Below are 13,745 nucleotides of genomic sequence, written 5' to 3'. Positions count from 1 at the left end.
CTAGCTGGATAGGGAATTGTAATATTGACGTTTTTAGATCTTACATAACTAGCTAGCCAGCTAGATTGAAATTAATACGGTTTAGGCTCATTTATCTTCACTAACGTTACCATTACAGCAAACAAGAACGTTGGCTAGTGAGCAGCTAACTGACTATAACACCGGCTAGCAGGTAAAACGGTCATATAAATCTAGCCACCACTGATCGAAAATGGCATCTAGCTAGTTACAGAACTAGTTAGATACCTAATCGGCACGCAGCTAAACTGGCTTGATTGGGTTGCACATGGTGGCCTTCTGTGTTAGTTACTGTTAGTTAATATGTTATCTAGCTAGATTAGGTGGGCTAACTAGCTAAATATCCAGTATTACGATGGTATGTCCCATTAATAGACGTCAAGGTATCCAACCCCTTATTATTATCGAAAAGGCTCGTGTCATACGAAGATGCGTGTTGTTAGCTAACAATTACATCTGCGGATCCTCAATGCGTTACGTTACAGACTCAGCTAGTTAGCCAAGCTAATATCAGCTAGTTAGCTAACGTTAGGCTTTGAAAAGATAACGACATGGTCTTGCACAGATAATCACGACCACAAGCAGTAACTTTCGTTGACACATATTGTATCAAACTAATTGTAGTTTTAACAACATTTAGACGTTACCTTACCTCGTCGGCACTCAACTCCATCGTTTATCCTTTACTTTCAGCTAGCTTTAGCTTACCTATTGTGCCAGCCAACTAGCTAGCTTTCTATATAATATACACAAATGTGCATAGTCTAACTCGTATAACAAATAGCAGTTTGTATTGATTGTCATAAATTTAAAAAGGGGAAAAAACAGTTTCCTACTAAATGTGTTATCTATTCAAATTCTACGAAGAATGAAACAAACATAAAAGTATTATTAATCAAAACACGAAGGTGGCCATTTTTATCAGGTGTCACATGACTGGGGACTCAACAGAGAGGAAGAGGCAAAGCAAGAGGGTGTACTCCGCACAAAAGCTGTCCACTAAAATAAGACCACGAAGTGAGGAATCAATGAGTGTCGAATTTGATCAACACAATTTTTTACTTCACATTTTCTACGTGAGGCTTATTTGATCGAATAGAAGTTTCGTAATGTTTAGGTTGTTATGAATGCACTGATATAAGTGGACGCACGTGGCATTTCGGCAACATAAAAAAACGACTTTGTATCGGAGTTGTGCCTGTTCTTCACTGTGAGATTCTGCCCGCTCATTGGCAAGAACGGTCCCACCTGATCTCGACTCCTCCAGCTTGCCTTCTATCTTTGAGGACATGTTTTTTAATTGTTAGAGTGGTTACTCGACTATCTTGTCATTATAATAAATAATCTTTGGTCACACTGAATAATCACTGTTACACTGAATTGTGAAAATTGTGTAATTATGTGGGTTGAATTATATTTTGCAAATTGTATTTGGGCGACTGGTAGCCTAGAGGTTAGAGAGGCGGGTCAGTGATCCACGTCACCGGTTCGAATCCCTAAGGCCCTTCATTTCACCCCTAAAATTGCTCCATGTGCACCCTTGCTTCAACCTCTGTGTAAGGCCTATGCATTTTTTTTCAGAGGGTAAGGGACAAAGCACAACACAAGTTTCCATTTGTGTACAATGGAAAAAAAGTAATCTTCCTCTAATCTTGACATCCTGCCCTGTTTTGGGATTAAAATAAAGTGGGACAGAGGCAGGTAGGCATACAGGCTGTGCGTGCCCCTCATGCTCTACAAACTATGCGTGCCCCTCATGATCTCCAAACTATATGCTATATAATTACTGGTAATTAACACAGGCCTTGTATTGCCAAATCTAAGGGGACTGCAGATGTGAATGAGCTGTTAGCTAACTGGTGCAACTCATCACTTTTCACTTCAAAAAAATGTATGTTTTTGTTGTATATTGTCCCTGTCCAAATAAACTAAATAAATGACTGCTGCTAATACAACAACCAGTCCTGGCAGTCAACTTTCACTACCATATTCTCATCCATCCTGGTCATGGTCAGTGGTACAGGGGTTTGAGACAAAAGTGATAGCCCAGACCAGTCTGCTACAGGTAGCACTAGTCACCTGCAGGAAGAACATTTTCAGAGAATGCATACACTCAAATGTCTACACTCAAACATAAACCCTGTTTATACCTGGTGCTGACATGGGTCTTTTTTCCTGATCTTGTCTACATTCTGATTGGGCCCACGTTTCCAGAAATGTGTCTACACATGGTATTAAAATATGTCTGTTATCCGTCTACGGTGTCTGCATTGTGACCAGATTTCCTAATCCCTCCCTTTATGCAAATTACATCAGTTATTCTTTCAAAATAATATTTATTTATTTTAAGGTAGATTAATTTATACCTGGCGCTCCAAAACCCATTTGTCCGGATCTTGTTCACATTCTGATTGTGCCCACATTTTCAGAAATGCGTCTACACATGGTATTATGATGTGTCTCATATCCATCCACTGTGTCCGCATTGTGAGCAGATTTCCTGGTCCCTCCCTGTATGCAAAATATTAAACAGCGATTCTTTCACAATAATACTTATTTATTTATTTTAAGACAAATATTGATGACATAATTGAGGAATGGGCAACTCCAGTCCTCGGGGGCCTGATTAGTGTCATACTTTTGCCCCAGTCCCAGCTAACACAACTGACTCCAATAATCAACTAATCATGATCATCAGTTTAGAATGCAATTAGTTTAACCAGCTGTGTTTGCTAGGGATGGGTAAAAAGTGTGTCAGCACCCCAGCCTCTGAGGACTGGAGTTGCCCATCCCTGCCATAAGTCACCGTCTACACACAATGCGAGTCTGACGACCTCCGGAGGTGGGCAGGATGATCTGATCACAATCAGATCAAAATGTGTATTTTGACTGTCTACACCTGTCTAAAAATGTGGGCACAATCAGAATGTGGATAAGATCAGGACAAAGGATGCAAATTAGAACCAGATATAAACAGGGCTATAGACACCAAAACCTTTGGCTGCTGCTATTCATCCCTATTGATCATAGGCTACACATGAGCTCATGCTCACAATGCAGTGAAAAGAGTGAGTATTTTAAGTGCATTATAAAAATACATATTTTAGACATCAAAGATGTTGACCTCACATGCATTTTAGGTGCTGAATAAAAGGTATTTTTAGGTACTGAATGAAAGGTAAATAATATGTATTTTTCTGCCATTAATTCTATGGCCAAATTTCAACTGCTATATATTCTAAATTAAGTTAATTGGATAGAAGAGCCAACTGAAAAGTACAACAAATATGTATTATTGCTCCCACTTAGCAAAACTACTTTTCTAAAGCTTTAAAACTGGCAGCAATTATGTTTAAATTAATACAACATTTAGAGGAGACCAACAGACCACTTCGACTTCAATAACATTCTGAGTAACGGATACAGAATTGTTTTTCTTATTTTACTGTGATATGTTGTTGTTGTTTATCTAACTTAGTTGAATGCACTGTCTGTAAGTCACTCTCGATAAGAGCATCTGCTGCATGAACAAAATGTAAATGTTGAAAAATACTTGCCAAGTATGCTGGTTATTATGCTAATGAGCTCTGCCCCCAAACAAGTACACATTTGGTGGGTGCGGACCAGATCCAAATTTGAACGAATCATAGGTGTGAACATCACACTACAGTACGGCACAGTTTAGTACAGTAGAGCACAGTATAACATAGAAGAGTACAGTACAATATGGTACGTTATGGTATGGTACAGGACAGGACAGTAGAGTTTTATTCAGTAGAGTACAGTAAGTACATTTCAGTACAGTATGGTACAGTACAGTACATAGCCTTTAATTCATTAAAATAGAGTACAGTAAAGGACAATACAGTAGTGTACAGTAAAGTATAGTTTAATTCAGTAGAGTACGGTATAGTATGGTACAGTAGAGTTTAATTCAGTAGAGTCGAGTACAATACAATAGAGTAATGTAGGGTACAATACAGTACACTTTACTGTACTCGTGTGCTCTACTGTATTGTACTCTACTGTACTATACTCTACTTTTCTTTACTGTACTGTAATGTACTCTGATGTGCTCTACTGTAGTATACTGTGCTGTACTGTCCAAACTTGTGAAACATAGATGGCAATGACCAAATCCGGTCTGAACCAAATCTGAAACAATTATAGATGTCTATGTCTGGGCTAAATCAAGTCCGGTCCGGACCAAATCTGAACGTCTATGATTGTGCCAAATATAGGCTGGTCCGGACCCGATGTCTCTGGACATCTATGATTGGTTCAGATTTGGTCCGGACCAAAGAAAGACGTCGCCTGACGTCAAATGCTTAGTGGGGTATGATTTATGGAGAGTCAACACTAATTGACAGTGATCAATTTTCACATTCGTATTTTATTTTTCATAATGTAAAAAATCATACTCCATATTATATAGACGATTTGTTGAATTTTATTCACAAGTTAGAACTGATTTTTGCAGCAAGACAAATGACTTCGGGCAAATCAAATCCAGTTGTGTATACATTATTCTTAGATCCACACAATGCCTCGTGGCATTTGGAAGACCCATTTTCGACCAAGCTTTAACTTCCTGACTGATGTCTTGAGATGTTGCTTCAATATATCCACATCATTTTCCTTTCCTCATGATGTCATCTATTTTGTGAAGTGCACCAGTCCCTCCTGCGGCAAAGCACCCCGACAACATGATGCTGCCAACCCGTGCTTCACGTTTGGGATGGTGTTCTTCGGCTTGCAAGCCTCCCCCTTTTTCCTCCAAACATACCGATGGTCATTATGGCCAAACAGTTCTATTTTTGTTTCATCAGACCAGAGGACATTTCTTCAAAAAGTACGATCTTTGTCCCCATGTGCGGTTGCAAACCGTAGTCTGGCTTTTTTATGGCGGTTTTGGAGCAGTGGCTTCTTCCTTACATTTGTACCTGTTTCCTCCAGCATCTTCACAAGGTCCTTTGCTGTTGTTCTGGGATTGATTTGCACTTTTCGCACCAAAGTACAGTGAGGGAAAAAAGTATTTGATCCCCTGCTGATTTTGTACGTTTGCCCACTGACAAAGAAATGATCAGTCTATAATTTTAATGGTAGGTTTATTTGAACAGTGAGAGACAGAATAACAACAAAAATATCCAGAAAAACGCATGTCAAAAATGTTATAAATTGATTTGCATTTTAATGAGGGAAATAAGTATTTGACCCCCTCTCAATCAGAAAGATTTCTGGCTCCCAGGTGTCTTTCATACAGGTAACGAGCTGAGATTAGGAGCACACTCTTAAAGGGAGTKCTCCTAATCTCAGTTTCTTACCTGTATAAAAGACACCTGTCCACAGAAGCAATCAATCAGATTCCAAACTCTCCACCATGGCCAAGACCAAAGAGCTCTCCAAGGATGTCAGGGACAAGATTGTAGATCTACACAAGGCTGGAATGGGCTACAAGACCATTGCCAAGCAGCTTGGTGAGAAGGTGACAACAGTTGGTGCGATTATTCGCAAATGGAAGAAACACAAAACAACTGTCAAACTCCCTTGGCCTAGGGCTCCATGCAAGATCTCACCTCGTGGAGTTGCAATGATCATGAGAATGGTGAGGAATCTGCCCAGAACTATACAGGAGGATCTTGTCAATGATCTCAAGGCAGCTGGGACCATAGTCAYCAAGAAAACTATTGGTAACACACTACGCCGTGAAGGACTGAAATCCTGCAGCGCCCGCAAGGTCCCCCTGCTCAAGAAAGCTCATATACATACCCGTCTGAAGTTTGCCAATGAACATCTGAATGATTCAGAGGACAACTGGGTGAACGTGTTGTGGTCAGACGAGACCAAAGTGGAGTTCTTTGGCATCAACTCAACTTGCCGTGTTTGGAGGAGGAGGAATGCTGCCTATGACCCCAAGAAACCATCCCCACCGTCAAACATGGAGGTGGAAACATTATGCTTTGGGGGTGTTTTTCTGCTAAGGGGACAGGACAACTTCACAGCATCAAAGGGACGATGGACGGGGCCATGTACCGTCAAATCTTGGGTGAAAACCTCCTTCCCTCAGCCAGGGCATTGAAAATGGGTCGTGGATGGGTATTCCAGCATGACAATGACCCAAAACACACGGCCAAGGCAACAAAGGAGTGGCTCAAGAAAAAGCACATTAAGGTCCTGGAGTGGCCTAGCCAGTCTCCAGACCTTAATCCCATAKAAAATCTGTGGAGGGAGCTGAAGGTTCGAGTTGCCAAACGTCAGCCTCAAAATCTTAATGACTTGAAGAAGATCTGCAAAGAGGAGTGGGACAAAATCCCTCCTGAGATGTGTGCAAACCTGGTGGCCAACTACAAGAAACATCTGACCTCTGTGATTGCCAACAAGGGTTTTGCCACCAAGTACTAAGTCATGTTTTGCAGAGGGGTCAAATACTTATTTCCCTCATTAAAATGCAAATCAATTTATAACATTTTTGACATGCGTTTTTCTGGATTTTTTTGTTGATATTCTGTCTCTCACTGTTCAAATAAACATACCATTAAAATTACAGACTGATCATTTCATTGTCAGTGGGCAAACGAACAAAATCAGCAGGGGATCAAATACTTTTTTCCCTCACTGTACATTCATCTCTAGGAGACAGAACGCATCTCCTTCCTGAGCGGTATGACGGCTGCGTGGCCCATGGTGTTTATACTTGTGTACTATTGTTTGAACAGATGAATGTGGTACCTTCAGGCGTTTGGAAATTTCTCCCAAGGATGAACCAGACTTGTGGAGGTCCACAATTGTTTTCTGAGGTCTTGTCTGATTTCGTTTGATTTTCCCATTATGTCAAGCAAAGAGGCACTGAGTTTGAAGGTAGGCCTTGAAATTCATCCACAGGGACCCCTCCAATTGACTCAAATGATGTCAATTAGCCTATCAGAAGCTTCTAAAGCCATGACATAATTTTCTGTAATTTTCCAAGTTGTTTAAAGGCACAGTCAACTTAGTGTATGTAAACTTCTGACCCACTGGAATTGTGATACAGTGAGTTAAGTGAAATAATATGTCTGTAAACAATTGTTGGGAAAATGACTTGTGTCATGCACAAAGTAGATGTCCTAACCGACTTGTCAAAACTATAGTTTGTTAACAAGAAATTTGTGGAGGGGTTGAAAAATGAGTTTTAATGACTCCAACCTAATTAGACTATGATCACGTAGGAGATGGAGAAAATACTGGCGTTTGATTGCAAATATGCAGATGGAGTCAAAAAGAGAACACACAGAAGGCTGTTGTATAAAACACATGTCTCCAGATTAAAACGTCAAACTAAAGGCAACCATGGCCTCTGTGACAGAGGGAGAAGCGTCCATCCATGTGTATGGGTAAGATGGTCTAGCTAGCTACATTTTCAGATATTACACGTTTCTAATTTTGTCAGAAAGTAGTTTTGATTTCAAGGTAAAGTGTACCGTTAGCTAGCTAACTAACGGCACGTGTAGGATCTGTGTAGTTATATTGTTTGTATCTTAGAGCCATTTGCATTGCTAGTTGAACCTGGTTGGTTAGCTACCTGCAGATTCATGCAGGGTAGTAACGTTATCAGTTCGGATTGTGGTTCATTGTTTAGCTTGCTACATGTCTAAACAAAAGACTCCACTATGCAAGTAACCATTTCAATAGAATGTTCATAATGTCATTGCGACAACTGTCGATAGTAAATTCGTAAATTCGCTCTGGCTATTTGCTCCGATTTCAGAGCCCTCTCATCTGAGTGTGCCAGAGCGCAGAATAACTGAGGAATTTACGAACGTTCAACACCATGGCTGTGGATCTAAGAATAATGTATACACAACTGGATTTGATTTGCCCGAAGTCATTAGTCTTGCTGCAAAAATCAACACGAGCACTGAAGAGCCATGGTGGAGGATGTGGCAGTGGTATTACCTGCTGGTCATCTGTTATCTTTTCCAGACCTAGGTCCTGGTGAGGAAGAGGATTAATGCCTGGGCTGGCTGTACATCATAGGCTGCAGTCCACCTCTTCCATGCAGAGCACTGAAGAGCCATGGTGGCGGGTGTGGCAGTGGTATTGAGCCTGAGCTGAGGTTTCTAAAGTTTACTTAAACACATTTTACTATTTATTTTTATGCTCTACTATTTTCCACTTGAGGCAACCTCAGTCTTGCAAATGCTGATTCGCCTCAGTCAATTGGACGCAGTATTTGCAGCATACTGCAGTTATATTGCAGTGTACTGCTGTTATACTACACTCTGACTGCAATCTTTTTTAATAAATGGGGCCTTCCGTAGATGCCTTAGTGTCACATCCGTTGTTAGGAGACCAAGGTGCAGCGTGGTAGGCATACATTATACTTTTATTTTAAATGACAACAAAATACAAAAGAACGTAAAGCTATATGCCGTGCAGAAAGCAACTACACACAAACAAGATCCCACAACTGAAGGTGGGGAAAAATGGCTGCCTAAGCCTCTGATTGGGAACCATGCCCGGCCAACAAAGAAATAGACAAACTACAATGCCCACCCAAATCACACCCTGACCTAACCAAATAGAGAAATAAAAAGGCTCTCTAAGGTCAGGGGGACACACAGAGGGACTTCCATCTGGTTTTGCGCAATTCAACATATATGAAGAGTAAAATATACATGAATGCTAACCAATAGCAAAACATTTATTTTGTCATTACAGGTGCTTGGCATCTGGAGACTCTATTTGCAACCTGGCCTTTACCTATCTGCTTGGATTCCAGACAGTGTCTCAGTGCATTATGGAGACCTGTGGGGCCATATAAAGGAGGATGCTGGCAACCTATCTGCCACGACCCACTGAGGAAACCTGTATCACATCCGACCGTCCATAGGGCCGCCCAGCATCGTCTGGGTTTGGCCGGGGTAGGCCGTCAGTGTAAATAACAATGTGTTCTTAACTGACTTGTTAAATAAAGATACAAACTTCTCAAGACTTTAGTATTTACTTTATTGCAACTATTCTTACTCACAAGTAAGCATTTAACGGCAATGTCTACACCTGTTGTATTCGGCGCATGTGACAAATAAAATGTGATTTGAGAGGTACATTTTAAAGGACTAGTAACTGTCGAGCTCTATTAGGTCGTTTCATCGTACGACTCAATATCGCCACCTACCGGCCTTTGGGCTACATGCCAGTGAGAGTTTATCTTTGACTGTGTTCATAAAATGTGAAAATCAGAACGATCTTAATCTATATATTTATTCTAGAAACGTTTGCATACAATATAAACTACAGTAGATAAACTGATAGACGACCTACCTTGACGTGGTGTCTTCTTCAGTGTGTCCAATCGATTCGCCATGGTGAATGAAAATCTGCGAATATTTTCCTGGGTGGAACTATTAGAAGCACAAGACATGTTTACGCCGGACTTTGAATTCGAAGCACACGAACGCGAAAAAAAATAAGAAAAACTGTTTCGCAGGCTAACACGGTTATAGTGGATGAATGATCTTACTTTTCTTTATTTGCCTATAAACTATCGTAAAATTGTATTTTTGGCACTCAATTGAACCCTTTCACTTCAGCAAGCAAACTTCATTTTGTTACTTTGGCCTTTTTACCAAGCGAACTGCGGTGCAGCCAGCAACAAACATGAACGTTGATACTCCACAGCCAGTCATAACAGGGGGCTCTTCAAATTCCTCGACATCCAATAATTGCCTCACTAACAACAATGCAGCAATTAACGTCAGCAGCATACCCTCGGTTGCCATAAGTAATTGTAAGTATTCAGACGAGTTTTGAGGTTATGAACAGCTTTATGAGCTGGCTTAATACATGGTTACACGAATTAATGGTCTGCTATCTACTGTAGTTATGTTAGAACTTTTGTCGACATTTTTGAAGTACAGTAGCCCACACCATATAGCCCTGTGCAGAATGTGAGAACCATCTTAGAGCTAGCTCTGTTCATTGCTTGCTGCTATGTGAAACAACGGCTTAGACCACTGCTGGACCTTGGCTATCAACATATTAGCTACATTTAGAAAGATATTAAACCATGTATTTCTCTTTATTTGTTTCAGCCCCAACCACAGCTGCCATGGCCACACCATCTGGCACATCCGTGTCCAACGGCGTGTATGTGCCTAGTGGCATTGCCAACGGCGATGTGAAGCCTGTAATCACAACCACACCACTGGCTGACTTTCTTATGCAATTGGAGGACTACACTCCTACAGTGAGTCAAACCCCCTTAATTGGAGTAATGTTAGTTCAACAAAATGTACATTACTTTTTTCACATACCTAGGCTGATGTCAACAGTCGCTTGGTCCATATACATAATGCATATTTGGGTTATGTAGTTAACAGGTGCCTCTGATTCACTTAGCATGTAAATCCTCTGGTGTCAATTGTGAGATGCTAGTGTACCAAAAAAATAAAAATACGCATTGCAATGACTTCAGTTCAACCTCTACCATGTTTTTGCCAGATCCCTGATGCGGTGACAGGCTACTATCTCAACCGGGCCGGCTTTGAGGCGTCTGATCCGCGAATGTAAGCATGTCTCTTAGCTCCTTAACTGCCAAGAGTCCTCTCCATCTATTTCAGCTTTTACACCAGTTCAATTCAATATTAACTCACGTGAGCGCCAAACGTAAACATTATTTATGTCCATCATTTTCAGAATCCGTCTAGTCTCCCTCGCGGCTCAGAAGTTCATCTCAGACATCGCTAACGATGCCCTGCAGCACTGTAAAATGAAGGGAACTGCCTCAGGGAGCTCCAGGAACAAGACAAAGGTTAGTACATTTCTAACCTAACGTTGCAGGCGTAAAAGAAACACATGAGCAGCGTTTCTTTCTTACTGGTCCAGATGAGAGAAAAACGGTCGGGGGAGGTTCTCTAATGCCCTGTTCAACCAATCCACCAATCCAGTAAATGTAAAGAAGTTAAGATGGAGTGTCGCCTTGGTTAACGTCCAAAACCGGATGTCTCGTCACAGGTTCTTTTTCCATTTCCCATGAAATGAACACATGAACTGTTGTTAATGTGAGATGCACAAGTATGAATGCTGTTTGGATCTTTTTGATTGGTTTCTCACTCTGTCCTCCCACCTCTTTCCTCCCAAAGCAAGACAAGAAGTACACACTGACCATGGAGGACCTCTCCCCTGCCCTTTCTGAGTATGGCATCAACGTAAAGAAACCTCATTACTTCACATAGGAAATTGGTCTTACACTGTCGCAACCCCCTACGATCATGGTTCTTAAAGATGTCAGTAGAATATTCATTGCAGTCACTGTTCTGTTAGTATTTTTTTTTTTTAAGTAGAGCATACTTTGCTTCATGTGTAATTTTGAGCTACTATTTTATTGATACAAATAAAATGTTCAACAATTACTTATTTCTGACTTTATTGCCTTTTTGTTTATGTAGTCTGGTGATAACAAGGGGAAGAGTTGTTGGTAAAATATTTATCAGGATGGTGTAACAGTACTAAAAATAGTATTTAACCTTAGGTTGAGTGGGTGCAGTCGGTAATAGAGAGAAAGACAGTGTATTTTTGTAGGCACTAACTCCGCCAAGGTTCGTTGGACAAAGCCTATGAAGAAAATGAATGGTGTTTTTGGATAAATGCTGAAAATAAGGTCTGTGGTATACACAGGCTTAGGAGATTTTATACATTTTGTTTAATGAGATCATCTTAATCAGCTAACATCACTTTTTGTGAATTGAAGAATGTATGTAATAGTAAGAAAACAATACATAAAGGTCATGTTAACTGACTGCTATTATATCATAGCACAAAACTTATAAGATCTCCTATGCCTGTGTTAACTTAAGACCTTATTTTAGGCGTTCATATCGAAACTGTTCTTTCACCACTCTTTTTTTTCACATAGGGATGGCTGAAGAAACCAGAGATAACTTGTTTTCGGACTACAAGCTGGCGAACTCTATATTTGTCCTTGGAAGTCAGCCGTAGTAAATGTCCACCCATGGCTACCGTAGATTTAGGAAGCTCGGTTCTTTTTGAATTATAAGTGACATGCTTTCGTCTAACCACTGAGTAGTTTCACTTAATAACCTATTGCTTTACTTGTGAAAGTAAATCACAATGAATGTTTAGCCCTATAATCCCAACAACTCGATGGTGTTCTTTGACGTCACCATTGGAGGACAAGTAGTTCTATTGCTTTCATAGCTATGAAATCCATTGTTCCTGTTCCCAAGAAAGCTAAGGTAACTGAGCTAAACGACTACCGCCCCGTAGCACTCACTTCCGTCATCATGAAGTGCTTTGAGAGACTAGTCAAGGACCATATCACCTCCACCCTACCGGACACCCTAGACCCACTCCAATTTGCTTACCGACCCAATAGGTCCACAGACGACGCAATCGCAACCACACTGCACACTGCCCTAACCCATCTGGACAAGAGGAATACCCATGTAAATGCTGTTCATCGTTACAGCTCAGCATTTAACACCATAGTACCTCCAAACTCGTCATCAAGCTCCGACCCTGGGTCTCGACCCCGCCCTGTGCAACTGGTCCTGGACTTCTGACGGGCCGCCCCCGTGGTGAGGGTAGGTACAAATCTCCACCCGCGATCTCAACACTGGGGCCCCACAAGGTGCGTTCTGAGCCCTCTCCTTATACTTCCCTGTCACCCACGGACATGCGGGCCTGCACGCCTCCAACTCAATCATCAAGTTTGCGGATGACACTACAGTGGTAGGCTTGATCACCAACAACGACGAGACGCCTACAGGAGGAGTGAGGGCCCTCGGAGTGTGGTGTCAGGAAAATAACCTCATACTCAACGTCAAACAAAACAGGAGATGATTGTGACTTCAGGAAACAGCAGAGAGCACCCCCCTATCCACATCGACGGGTCAGGAGTGGAGAAGGTGGAAAGTTTTAAGTTCCTCGGTGTACACATCACGGATAAACTAAACTGGTCCACCCACACAGACAGCGTTGTGAAGAAGGCGCAGCAGCGCCTCTTCAACTCAGGAGGCTGAAGAATTCGGCTTGTCACCAAAAGCACTCACAAACTTCTACAGATGCACAATCGAGAGCATCTGTCGGGCTGTTTCACCGCCTGGTACGGCAACTGCTCCGCCCACAACCGTAAGGCTCTCCAGAGGTAGTGAGTCTGCAGAACGCACACCAGGGGCAAACTACCTGCCCTCCAGGACACCTACACCACCCGATGTCACAGGAAGGCCATAAAGTCATCAAGGACAACAACCACCCAAGCCACTGCCTGTTCACCCCGCTATCATCCAGAAGGCGAGGTCAGTACAGGTGCATCAAAGCAGGGACCGAGAGACTGAAAAACAGCTTATCTCAACCATCAGACTGTTAAACAGCCACCACTAACATTTAGCGGCCGCTCAACATACTGACTCAACTCCAGCCACTTTAAAAATGGGAATTGATGGAAATTATGTAAAAATGTACCACTAGCCACTTTAAGCAATGCCACTTAATACAATGTTTACATACCCTACATTACCCATCTCATATGTATATATACTGTACTCTATATCATCTACTGCATCTTGCCATCTTTATGCAATACATGTACCACTAGCCACTTTAAACTATGCCACTTTATGTTTACATACCCTACAGTACTCATCTCAAGTAATACCTACTCAATACCATCTACTGCATCTGCCATGCCGTTCTGTACCACCACTCATTCATATATCTTTATGTACATA

At 41.5% G+C, this 13,745-nt stretch overlaps 2 protein-coding genes and 1 long non-coding RNA gene across 8 annotated transcripts in view; 2 read left to right on the top strand and 1 right to left on the bottom strand.

Annotated features, from left to right (window-relative positions):
* LOC111976466 (ubiquitin conjugation factor E4 B) overlaps positions 1–978 on the bottom strand; it is a 69,703-nt gene extending 68,725 nt beyond the window's left edge. For 5 of the 6 annotated variants that reach the window (XM_024005298.2, XM_024005300.2, XM_024005301.2 and 2 more), the window contains exon 1: positions 671–978. In XM_024005298.2, coding sequence (XP_023861066.1) covers positions 671–691 — 21 coding nt within the window. In that variant the 5' untranslated portion in view covers positions 692–978. Of the gene's footprint in view, positions 1–665 lie in introns of all 6 variants that reach the window. The other variant, XM_070448115.1, reaches the window with a different exon arrangement.
* A 5,908-nt stretch (positions 979–6,886) lies between these two features.
* On the top strand, positions 6,887–8,949 carry LOC111976367 (uncharacterized). The gene is made up of 3 exons (XR_002878919.2): positions 6,887–7,388; positions 7,978–8,110; positions 8,716–8,949. It is a non-coding gene; the product is annotated as an uncharacterized lncRNA (long non-coding RNA).
* Positions 8,950–9,409: 460 nt separating this feature from the next.
* Positions 9,410–11,412, top strand: LOC111977249 (transcription initiation factor TFIID subunit 10). The gene is made up of 5 exons (XM_024006627.2): positions 9,410–9,784; positions 10,089–10,243; positions 10,498–10,562; positions 10,693–10,807; positions 11,139–11,412. Exons 1-5 carry the CDS (start codon positions 9,655–9,657, stop codon positions 11,229–11,231), a joined length of 558 nt encoding a protein of 185 aa, XP_023862395.1. The 5' UTR covers positions 9,410–9,654; the 3' UTR covers positions 11,232–11,412.
* Positions 11,413–13,745: the final 2,333 nt, after the last annotated feature.

This window comes from Salvelinus sp. IW2-2015, linkage group LG17 (genome assembly GCF_002910315.2).
Source record: "Salvelinus sp. IW2-2015 linkage group LG17, ASM291031v2, whole genome shotgun sequence".
Taxonomy (NCBI): domain Eukaryota; kingdom Metazoa; phylum Chordata; class Actinopteri; order Salmoniformes; family Salmonidae; genus Salvelinus; species Salvelinus sp. IW2-2015.
This window is presented reverse-complemented; position numbering and strand designations above follow the sequence as displayed.

Excerpts from the sequence above, each read along its gene's own strand:
- LOC111977249 (XM_024006627.2), top strand. The coding sequence starts at position 9,655 with ATGAACGTTGATACTCCACAGCCAGTCATAACAGGGGGCTCTTCAAAT. Across the intron at positions 10,244-10,497 it reads TGGAGGACTACACTCCTACA|ATCCCTGATGCGGTGACAGG; the intron begins GTGAGTCAAACC and ends TGTTTTTGCCAG. Across the intron at positions 10,563-10,692 it reads GAGGCGTCTGATCCGCGAAT|AATCCGTCTAGTCTCCCTCG; the intron begins GTAAGCATGTCT and ends CATCATTTTCAG.